Here is an 11,978-nt window from a genome sequence, read left to right on the forward strand (position 1 = left end):
CCGTCAACACAACAGCGCACCTGCTGAATCTAGTCTTGCACACAGACTAGATATTAGACAAGGTATTCTTTGCACTAAAATTGTTGCTGCTTACTTCTTACTATTTTATCGTTGTCTTTTCATATTGCATATCAGTTCGAGCTCACTACATAGCAGAATTCAATATAACATACTTAAGATTAATACAAATTACGCATTAATACATTCACAATTATTGGCACACAGGAAAAACTCTAAAGTATGTTTTGAAGAGGGATTTGGAGATTTTGATGACTGAGATTAAAGTAGCTTTCATTGGTGCAAATAGATTGACTTGTGTGTGATCACTGCAACATATAGCCCCCCCCACCCATAAGGATTCTAATCCATTTTCCACCATATGTGTGCGCACACATAACAGCTGCAGCAGCAGTGGTCGTTCCCTACATTCTTCATGTAAAATATGCCTAAGCTCCACATGTTCACAGGTCACGGTTCTTATTTATCCAGTCCCGTTATCTCGCTTCCTCCATCCCTCACTAACTGCTCAGGCCGTGAGAGCCCATATGTCTGTAGTTGCTGTCACAAGCCTTTGTACCACACACAAAGAGCCCGAGTCCACTCCAGTTTTGTCTCCATTCATAAAAAGCAGCGGTGCGTAACCCAGGCTTTCCCTGCAGTTCCAGGATTCCCCAGAGATCAGCCCTCTGCAAGTGATCGTAGGGACCTGGATGAAAAGGCAGTTAGACAAGACGATGAGTTTAGGGTGGACCGGGTGGGTGGGCACGAGGATGTTTGATTACAAATTAACGGAGACCCCCCCCTCTCTCTCTCTCTCTCTCCAACAAATTTGCGTTTTTGCCAATTTTGTGCAAATAATGTGCATAAACTGATTTTATAACTGTATTTGCCATATTACTAAACAACACAAGTCTGTAAGCTTGGGTGAAAAAGGATAGCTTTTGCATGAGGAGACGCAGTCCTGAATTTCAATTAAGTTCTATCCCTCTTCTCTGGTCTTTTCAGAGATGACGCATTTGTCATCTCAGCCCAAACCCCTGGACTCCACTCCAGACTCGGACGCGACCCCCACTGCTGGCACGGGCACGGAGGATCCTGAGCTGAGGATGCTGGAGAAGAGGTCAAAGGTCATCGAGGAACTGCTGCAAACCGAGGGGGACTACATCAAAGACCTGCAGATGTGTGTCAAGGAGATTATTGAGCCGCTGCAGAAAAAACAGGTAACAAGATGGAGATCAAGTCAGAGGTCTTAAAAAAGACAATATGATGCACACGTCATATGAATGCATTTCCATTTTATTCGGTAGATCCAGTGCACATTGACTTTATTCAACTCAAACAGTAACTCGCAGATAAACCTACCCTAATTCCAATGTAAATGTAAAGGTGCTTTATCATAGTTTCAACGCGTTCTTTTTTTCCTGAAGTTGAAGAATGTGGACTTTGATGGACTCTTTGGCAACATCGACTCTGTGATTGACTTGTCCCAGCGGCTGTTTGATGCACTTCAAGAAACAGACTCTATAGGTAAGGAGTCGTTTTGAAAAAAAAAAAAAAGAAAGCATGACCAATCAGGAAGCCTCCTTCACTTTGTAAGCTGTACTTTTGAACTTGATTCGTGCTTCAACCATAAATGGTCTCCTGTTTGAATCTTATTGGCTGAATGTGACTTCAAATGCACTTTGACATTTGTCAGCTTCACGGGAAGTAAACTGAACTATGAACATGCAAGTTAATGTTTTGCTTTCTTTTATGTTCTATAGAAATTACTTGGGTATGTTGTCCCCCCCCCCCAACCAACCGACCTGATATTTTTATGTATCTTAGTAAATCTATTTATGATATTAGCTAAACGTGTCTTCTTTAATTTCTGTTTCACTATTTAAGTAAACACTTGACAATACTTGTGCCCTTCCTCTCAGGAAAAGTATTTCTAGAGTTCAAAGATGAGCTACAGGAGGTGTACAAACTCTACTGCCAAAACCACGATGATGCCATCTCCCTGCTGGAGAGTTACGAGAAGGATAAAAGCATCCAGTGCCACGTGGTCGAGTGTCTCGAGAGGCTGAGGTGAGATACAGAGAGGACAAAAAGTGTATAGAAAGGTTTGACTATTAGTTTTAGTTTTAAGAGTTGACCTGTGTGTTTGACTTTTGCATGCGAGTAATAAAAAGTGTGCACGCTCGTGTGTGATGGCATGAAAACAGCACCAGACAAACAAGACAAGTGAAGGAATAACCCCTGACAGGTTGCCAACACAGAAGTGCAGATTGAGAGTTCTCTATGGAAAAGCCTTGTTGTTATGGAGTTGGTTCCTGTTCACATGGAATTGATCGATGGGTTCTCTTTGGTGGACTTTGAACTCTAATGTGTTGGCAAGTTATGAAAGGAAAGTACAGTCAGTGAATCTTTAAATACTTTTTCAATGCAAACATGTCTGAAATTGAAATCTATCATTTTCCCACAAAACCACTTCAACTTTTTGTCAGTGCAGCTGCGAGTTTGCTCTGTCCCCTTTTTTTTTTTTTTTTTTTTTTTTTTTTTTCTTAGACCGCAGTAATGTGGAGCAGTTCAGGAATGTGCCCTACCTAGTTTCTCCCGTCAGGTTTCACAGTCTGTGACTCAGATGCTTGAGTTGACACTTCTGTGTTTCAGGGAAATAAAGTGTGTTTGGAGATAAACATGGCTTCGATTAGGCAGGAAGCTGTAGTGAAAAAACAAAATAGAAGCAAAACAAAAGGACAATGAACAGCTTAGACTGTGGTCACTGCTAATCCCGTCTCGACGATTAGTTTATTTTCTTTTTTCTTTTTTTTAGTTTCCTTTTTCAGATTTTTTTCTTTTTTCTTTTCCATCCATTTCTCATCTTTCAAGTTGGACGCCTTTTTAGGAGCAATGCCTTTCTCAAATGGGTTTTGCTGTGTGCCAAGCCTCAAAAAGGTCATGTGTACATCCAGTCTTCAGAAACTTGTTAATTGTGGCCGAAGTTTTACCGGAGCACGAGGTTTCTGTCCAGGTTTAAGAGAGAAGTTAACAAACAGAACCATATTGACCATCTGCCTTCACTCTATTATTGACCATACAGTCAGGTTTTGTGGTTTTAATCTACACAAAAGCAAACTCTCCCTTAAAGTTCAGCAGAATTTAAAATGTTGATGGAAAATTCAAAAAAATCCAAATATAAATCCTGTCTTTGTGTTATCTTTCTATCTCTTTCCGTTCCTACCTTCAACAGGGCCATATATCGCGAGTGGTAAGTCTCCATAAAGTGTGTCGGCATGATTTCCAGCATGAGAATCATGCTGACTGCTTGCCGTTTGCTCATTAACCCTCTTGAATGTGACCTCTGTGTGTGTTTACATGTGGTAGCTCAATGTCAAAGTGTTCTGTGGGTGTGAGGAAAGCATCTGTGCTGATGCAATGGGCTCATTAATATGCGGCTGTTTGTGTGTGCATGTGCATGTGTATTGTTTACCAGTGTCGGACAGAAGGGTAATCAGTTTAATGTCTGACTCTGGGTCTTGGCTTTCTCCATGGATAAGCAAAAACGTGGTTGATTCTTGGGAAACAATGTCACCTACTGGACTTAAACAGCACCAGCAATTTACAACTCGCGGGTGTATTTTCTTTCAGAAAACGACTATTTTCTTATGAAAACAATTGGCTGAAAACAAGTAATGTTAGTCTGCGGAAGCTGTTTGTCCAGTACATTGCATTTAAACTGGCCAAATCAACTTTCTGTGCCTCCCTTGCTCTCTTTCATGTCTCCTAAATGCTGCACTGGTCATCATCAGAATATATGAATATGTGATGATGGTTGAATATCATTGGATCAGGATCTTGCAATCCACATGATTAGAAGTGTGACATGTCTGCATCAGAGGGGAGACACGGTTCTTGTCAGAAGAAGTCGGTAGCAGCGACTGTGATGTTGATTCTACATGTTCTCATTTACAAACGTCCCTCGATGTGTTTGCCTCCCTTTCAGGGGTAAAACAAATTACATCAACCTCGGCTCTTTCTTGATAAAGCCGGTGCAGCGGGTGATGCGTTACCCACTGCTACTCACTGAGCTGCTGGGGGCCACGCCAGAGAGCCATCATGACCGGTCCCACCTTTCTAAAGCTGCACATGCTATCAAGGACATCAACGTAAACATCAATGAGTACAAGCGCAGAAAGGACCTCGGTAAACGCCTTACGCTTTTAGCCTTCCTTACCATTTCAAACTCAGGCTTCAAAGTAATTCCAGCATAAGGAAATTTAACCAGCACCGTTCAATTCTTCTGGGTTGGTTTTTCTGTCTTATGTTTTCCTCTCTGCTATCCATAGTGGTGAAGTACAGGAAAGGAGACGAAGACACGTTCATTGACAAGATCTCAAAGCTGAGCATGCACTCCATCATCAAAAAGTCTAACCGTGTCAGCAGCCACCTCAAGCACCTCACAGGCATTTCACCCCAGGTTTGTTTCCACTCTGAGCAAAGTTTTCACCCGAAGTGGAGAGAAGGCCTAAATGCTGTGAGAATTTTGTTAGAAACGTGCTTGTTTTTTCAGTTTCTGTCCTCTTTTTCCCAGATCAAAGATGAAGCATTTGACGAGACTGAAAAGAAGTTCAGGCTTCAGGAGAGACTGATAAAGTCTTTTATAAGAGACATTTCCTTGTACCTGCAACATATCAGGGTAGGAGCTCATTGTAATACGTTGATGAAAACTGATTTACATTGTTATGGGTTAAATTTAATGTTGAAATTCATCTCTTGTTTAGGAATCGGCATCTGTGAAGGTCTTGGCAGCCCTCAGTTTTTGTGACATCTACACAGATCGCAGCATGCAGGATCCTGACTGCTTCCCGAGAGCTCACCGCAGCATCAGCGACAAACAGTTCACACAGTTTGTAAGTAAATCTTCCTTGTGGCTTCCCTTCACACTGTTTCAGAGTTCTTTGCGAGACCATGTGACATAACATAATCCTTCACTCCATTCCTGTCTTGAGCAGAAAGAGCGCACAGAGGCCCTGGTCATCAACCCGCTCACTCAGCTGCTCCTCATGTTCGCCGGGCCTCACAAACTCATCCAAAAGCGCTTTGACAAACTGCTGGACTACGACAGCTGCAAGGAGCGCGCCGACCGACTGAAGGACCGCCGCGTCCAGGAGGACATGCAGGTGGCTCGCAACAACTACGAGGCGCTCAACGCCCAACTTCTGGACGAGCTGCCGAAGTTCCACATCGCGGCGGAGGAGCTGTTCACAGGCTGCGTGAGATCCTTCGCTCAGGCACAGAAAGACTTCATGAAGACGACGCTGGGAGAGCTGAGGCCTCTCCTGCAGGTTGTGAGTGTTGTTGGCCTTTTGCTGCACTTGCCCTCAGATGTAAAACGTGTGATAATACACAAAAACAAATTGAGCATTTCAGAGAACACAACATTTCACAAAACATTTAAAAACAAAAGGCATATTAAAAATAAAAAAAGCAAGATTCACAAAAACAAAAAACATAATCAAATGAAATTTAACCAAAACCAGGACATTGCACTACTACAAAACCAAAAAAAATGAACATTTCAGAAGGCTCTACTACAAAAAAGAAAAGCATTGACAGGTTTTTCAAATGTTTTTCTGTGAAATGAAGGGTTTTTCTGAAATGTTTTTGTGGTTTTGGTTGTGTTGGTGGCATCTGTTTTGCCCGACAGGTCCTGTTGACAATTGTGGGACATATACTGTCACGAATACTTGTACTTTCCACACACTGTTGACACAGACCTTTTTGTGTTTACTTTTATCTCTAGTTTTCTAACAGAGCCGGCAAAGAGGGAAACCTAATTTCACTGTTTAACAAGGAGTACAGCCACTGCCTCCAACTTCTTCAGAGCTTCAGCTTCTGCCCAGAGGACCTCCCTCTCGCCACAACCACTAAAAAGCCCTCCGAGAAGAAAACTCTTGAGAAGCAGACCTCTAAAAAGCAGCTGCCGGGACCTGTGAGTTGAACCGCCTTCTCCTTATTCTAATAAATAACACACAAGGACTTTCAACTCTGATCTAACCCAAAGTCTTGCACCTCTTTTAGCCCAACCACCTCATGCAGACAGATGAGCACCGTGCAGGACTTCTGGTGCGCTATGCCCCTGAGAAACTTTTCCAGGCTGAGAGGAACTTCAATGCAGCCCAGGATCTGGATGTGTCTATATCAGAGGGAGACCTTATTGGTGTAATCAAGCAGCAGGACCCGATGGGAAGCAACAACCGCTGGCTGATCGATAATGGAGGTAGTTTAATTATACTAGATCTTATAGAAAGACTCCTCACTTAAGTGCTGCAGCAGTGTAATTCTCTCGCTCTTATTTTGCAGTCGCTAAGGGGTTTGTGTACAGCTCCTTCCTCAAACCCTACAACCCACGCAGGAGCCAGTCGGACGTGTCCATCGAGAGCCAGTCGTCCAATGAGTCAGGTTACGGAGGCTCCTCCCCCGTTTTCTCTCGCCAGAACAGCAGCAGCACGCTGACTTTTAACCAGGAGACGGCCACCGTCAGCTTTTCTACATCGCAGTCCCAAAGCCATTCTTCCCCACATCCGTCGCTAGACTCTGCCTCATCTCGTAGGAGTCAGCACAGAGATACTCCCAACCCTGACTCTGTAAGTCAGAGCAACTCCATAAACTCCTCACCCCGAAATCCCTCAAACCGCAGGGACTTTTCAGACCCAACATACAGAAATGCTCCCAGTCACAGAGACGCAGAGCCGTCCTACCGGCACTCGGGCAATCACAGGGACTCGTATGATACCAGTTATGGAAGTGGACACAAGGATACGTCCGACTTCTCAGAGACGGACTCTTATTCTTCTCAAAGAAACAGTCGCTCACAACGATATGCACACACAGACAAAAGCTACGGTTCGCATCAGGGGAGAAACGGCGATGGTAGCAGTCAGAGGAAGTCTGCTTACACCCAAGAAGAGTACATTGAGCCGGAGCCGGAACCAGAACATGACAGTGAGCTAGACAGTCATCAGGTGAGAGTTTTGAAGCCTGCAGTGTGCTTTTAAATACACCTATTATGTACAAAAAGTTGACCTAAAATGGTTACGAGGTAATAATACTACTGTCTCTGTCTTGTTTATTTTCTCAGATTTACTATGCGCTCTATGCCTTTGAGGCCCGTTGCGCCAACGAACTGAGCATCTCGGCCAATCAGCGGCTGCGCATACTTGAGTTCCGCGACATGAACGGGAACAGTGAATGGTGGCTGGGGGAAGCAGGGGGTCGACAAGGATACGTGCCTTCCAACTATATCCGTAAATCAGAATATACATGAGCAAGTACTGTCTCGAGGGTAGTACTTTGACCTTGACAACTCTGCGAGCTCTAACAGAACAAACATTTTGACACGCTGTGACTTATTTTGAAACGTTTTTAATGGAGTTTGATAGCAAGAAGGACTGAGCAGTGCTGCAAACTCTGCTCCCCACATTTAGATTTATATACCTATATTTATAGACTTTTTTTTTTTTTTTTTTTTTATAAATATTGTTTTTACTCACTGCCCTCTTGTTTCCAGTGGAAAACCTGTGATTCGCTGAGGACAGTGAACTGCATGTTTAAGAGAACAGTTTGGCACATTGGGAGATTGCAATGGAAATGTGAATGTTTAGGACTCAGATTGGCTCTTGTTCACCAGCATCAGACTGATCTAAACGCTGTGTTAATAACTTTTTGTCTGCATGTTTTTTACACCTCTTTTACGATGCACAAACATGACATCAATTTATGCCTGCTGTTCAACAATCAAGGTTTGAGGCACTTATGGTGTTGGCAGGTTTGAAGTGTCTGCAGAGCCGTCAACACCAGTTTGGAGTTTTATGTCAAATTATTAAGGATCATCTGGCCTATAACATGTCGTTTACAAGCACTCCTTTTGAACTTTGTCAGCGGCCGAGCTAATTTTCTATTGGGCTGACTGAAATCATCTTCCTGTAAGAAGAGACAAATGGGGAAAGACTATGGTTTGATTAAATTCCTCTCCACATACCTACCATGTACATGAAGGGCTATATAATGCTGTATATTGAAAATATTATCTTGTGCCCTCTGTAAAGTGATCACTGTTTGAAACAAAATTAAAAAAAAAAGCAGCTTAGCTGAGAACTCATTAAAGTGAAAGATTTTTTTATTCTGGGTTTAATTGGATCAAGAGCTATGTGATGATGCTTTTGAGTTCCTAATGACGGATCGCACAGTTGGATCATATGTTGGAGCATCCCGCAAGCACATTAACTACATGAATCCAGAAATTCATATGTGGGATTGGACGTAAGTATAGGATGATTACCCTCGGTAAAATGTTTGTCAACATTAGTAAAAGCAATTATTGATTAAAGAAGGTACAAAATTTGACAAACGAACTGTGTCCACGGTTATGACGGCAGCAAATATGTGATATTTACACAGGGATTTTACTCCAAACAGAAAATATGAGGTCAAAGTTCATCAACGTGGACATGTTCTTTGGTTACGTCTGCAAAATGAAAAGAGGAATTCCCGTTGTTCAGCTGTCACACTCGTTATTCTGCTGTGCCAAAGGTTTTAATTTCCCCCTAGCCAGCGAATACGGGATGATAAGAGTGACACAAAGAAGAATATGTTAAAGAATTTGAAAATGCATGAGGAAATATAATTGAGCTAAATGGGAGAGGATAAATGTGGAAATACAATAAATAAATAAATAAAATGGAAAGGTTTTAATAGGAATATATTGTATTTTTTTCCCCCCATTAGTATTTTCCAAGTTATTTTGCTATTTCTCAGTTGCTTTTGCTTTACCCACATCTGAATTGCTTTAGCTATTTCCCCCCTGCTTGTGCCACTCTTGAAAATAAAATGCAGTTGCCACAGCTTGGTCTTCGCTTGGCTCCACTGGGAAGTTAACCCCTTAGACTATACCCAACATTTGCTAATTTGGCCCAGTATGAGTCCTCACTCCCTGTACACATTAATCCTTCCTCTGGCACGGACAACACAATGCAACGCAGGGTTATACAGTACATGCAATATGTGTCACTGGTAGCTGTTTTTAGGGAAGAGGATTTGCTTTAGCAGCTTTAGCAGGAGCTGAAGCCCCACCTGCTGTGAATGCAGGCAAGGAGTGAGTGTGTGTGATACACTAAAAGAGAGAAAATTTGAGTGTGGTTATTATAATGTAACAGAGAGATAATCTTTAAATGAAAGCAAAGTACATGACAATGTAGAGAAGTCTAGACTGACATTTTCTGCTGTACACTCCGTGTAAATATGTGTAAAAAGAAAACTGAGCATTTTATTTGAGATGGAGTTCAGCATTACATACATTCTGACCCCATAATGTCCTATCCCTCGTGTTAAAATGACTTTCCTCAGAATGGGTCATTTTTCATCACATTAAATTTCGTGTTGTGCGTGTGTTTTTCATTTTAAAGCTGCACATTATACAAAATAAATCTACATATTCTTTGTTTTGTAAGGTAAATGTTCCAGCTGTGTACAGCTCATAATATTTAATTTAAATAGTGTTAAACAATTATATTAGGTTAAAAAAAGTTTAGATAGAAGAAAATACAATCACAACAAGTTGCTAACTAAATCACAATTTTTGGCAACGTACAAGCTCTTTTGAATCTCTTCATGTCCTTGTTTTGAAATCTTAGCTCTCTCCAAAGATTGTCAGACGGATTAAGGTTTAGACTCATTGCTGGCAAAACACTCCCAATGGCTGTCGATAAATGTGGTAATTTATTATTTTTATACATTCTATCAAAATGTGCTGCTGTAACAGAGTTGATGCATGTGCAATTTTTCTTGAAATAATCATTTGGAGGTACTTTCAGCTTTGACCAGCACTGCAATGGTATTGATTTGATATTGTGGCCAGCTTGGGTTTGCCTAGCTAATAATGAGATGAAGAAGCATCTATTTTAGCAGCTCTTTTACTGTATACCACTGTTCTCCATTCAACACACTAAATACAGAAAAAGGCAAGCTGTCATTAACTTAATGAACACCTTTACTCATAGTGACAGTCATCTACCAAAACGGCTGTGAAGCAGCCTTACACTGACTCCTGCACACAGACTAACACTTAGACCTCAACTTAAAACACATTCAAACGCAGCTATTGCCTCACAAACACGGCGTCACAATGCTTCCTGGGAAGGCTACAACCTCCCCTAAAATTTGTCACAATATTTTTTTTTGCAGTCTTTTTTTTTTTTTTTTCTCGGTTTTGATCAAATAATTATTCTAAATGATTTAGTGATTGTCAAAACGTAAAACCATTGATATTAAGTCGAGAAGACCTGGTTACATAAATGAAACTTCTGAACAACATGTAGGCAATGGCTAAAAAACAGAAAGTCCCCCCCCAAAATCAATGCTGCTGGCTAAAGATTGACAAGTGAAGAAACAGGGTATTAAAGTCAAACTTCAAGTCTTCTGCATTGTGCTGGAAGTTAGACACAGTAGCATCATGCTGGCTGAAGGGACCCTGCTCATTTTCCTCAGCGTGTTAACCGTTCAAGGACATGACCCGAATGTAAGTTTCTTTGTTCAAATCTTTGTGAAATGTTGCAGGGGATGAGTGTTCTCTTTCTGACTTGTTCTCTTCTGTGATTTTGTCATTTCAGCTGGATGACATTTGTAAGAATCTCTTCTCGTGTTGTCTGCGGTTGTGTTGACATACTCCATATCAGTACCACTGACTGATATATGAAATTTCAAGTTGTTTCGGTGTTAAAAATGTGTTATGACTGATTTTATTTACTTGCAGTTGACATTGTTCTGATGGCAGCTGCTTGGGCTTATGGACTGTTTGTCTGTCACTGACTAAACTTAAATAATCTGGTTGCCTTTTCACTGTCCATTGAGCACGATCGTTCCTTTTGAACACTTCTCTACAATTATAGACTAACCCCGCATTAATGTTGCTATTTTTTTCAATATTTCTATAGATGTTGTAATGAAACTCTTTTGGCTATGATAACCATGCGACGAAAGTCTGATATCATAATAAGCCTAAAATATCACTTGAGTCTTTCAGTTTATTGACCAGTTTATTGGTGTGTGCAGCTTTAAAGAAAAGTTAGATTTTTTTTTTTTAAGCGTTGCTTAACCTTCAACCCAAATGAAAGCTGTCAATACTGACCTCTGTCTGTTGCAAAGCTCCTGTGTCTCAACAGCTCTGTTCTTTACAGATATAGATTATGATGTCGACTACCCAACAGATGGTTCTGACTATAGTTACGATATAAGCGATTGGTTGTTTGACCTCATAGAGGAGTCCAGTAAGTGACCTTGGAAAACTTGACTGTTGAACTGTAATTTTGTTTTATATGGACACGCATTTTCTCCCACCAAACTGACCCTTTCATTGTATTTTCAGATGTCTGCGATCCAAACCCCTGCTTCAATGGGGGCTCCTGCCAAAGTAAATCTGGTACGGAATTCACATGCTCATGTCCTGAGCCTTACATTGGAAAAAGGTGCCAGAAAGGTATTAGGAAATCACACTTGGCTTCATATTTTATTTCAATTCTCAGTTACTCTTTCTTTTTTTTCTTTTTTTTGAGCTTGTTATTCTAATTTGATCGGCCACAAACTTATTGTTTTGTTCTTCAGTGAGAAATATTTGTGACCGCGTCAGATGTGGTCACTGTGAATGCATGGTCAACCTAAAGAAACCCCCATTTTACGAGTGCAAGTGCAGAACTCCATACATAGGCCCGGACTGCAAAACATGTGAGTGGGCAAAATGACATGCAATGCGCTTTTTTCCCCTGTTTTTTTTTTTTCTTTCTTTCTTTCTTTTTACAGATGTCTTGATCAGAATAGTTCAGATTTTACTAACCCAGATCTTAACGGAAAGGGGCAACAGTCACATCCTAATACTGATGAAGAGTTTCTCTTGTTTACATCAGTGCCAGCATCTGCATGTGAACCCAACCCCTGCCAGA

General features: G+C 41.3%; 1 protein-coding gene across 4 annotated transcripts in view; it reads left to right on the forward strand.

Annotated features, from left to right (window-relative positions):
- The window catches only part of dnmbp (dynamin binding protein), a 45,541-nt gene extending 37,376 nt beyond the window's left edge, over nt 1-8,165 (forward strand). For 3 of the 4 annotated variants that reach the window (XM_075458093.1, XM_075458095.1, XM_075458096.1), the window contains 13 exons: nt 1,006-1,220; nt 1,428-1,527; nt 1,923-2,070; nt 3,236-3,253; nt 3,989-4,188; nt 4,332-4,462; nt 4,577-4,681; nt 4,767-4,895; nt 4,998-5,333; nt 5,789-5,977; nt 6,067-6,265; nt 6,349-7,010; nt 7,127-8,165. In XM_075458093.1, coding sequence (XP_075314208.1) covers nt 1,006-1,220; nt 1,428-1,527; nt 1,923-2,070; nt 3,236-3,253; nt 3,989-4,188; nt 4,332-4,462; nt 4,577-4,681; nt 4,767-4,895; nt 4,998-5,333; nt 5,789-5,977; nt 6,067-6,265; nt 6,349-7,010; nt 7,127-7,312 — 2,618 coding nt within the window. In that variant the 3' untranslated portion in view covers nt 7,313-8,165. The remainder of the gene's footprint in view (nt 1-1,005; nt 1,221-1,427; nt 1,528-1,922; nt 2,071-3,235; nt 3,254-3,988; nt 4,189-4,331; nt 4,463-4,576; nt 4,682-4,766; nt 4,896-4,997; nt 5,334-5,788; nt 5,978-6,066; nt 6,266-6,348; nt 7,011-7,126) is intronic. The other variant, XM_075458094.1, reaches the window with a different exon arrangement.
- Nucleotides 8,166-11,978: the final 3,813 nt, after the last annotated feature.

This window comes from Odontesthes bonariensis, chromosome 23 (genome assembly GCF_027942865.1).
Source record: "Odontesthes bonariensis isolate fOdoBon6 chromosome 23, fOdoBon6.hap1, whole genome shotgun sequence".
In the NCBI taxonomy this organism is placed as follows: domain Eukaryota; kingdom Metazoa; phylum Chordata; class Actinopteri; order Atheriniformes; family Atherinopsidae; genus Odontesthes; species Odontesthes bonariensis.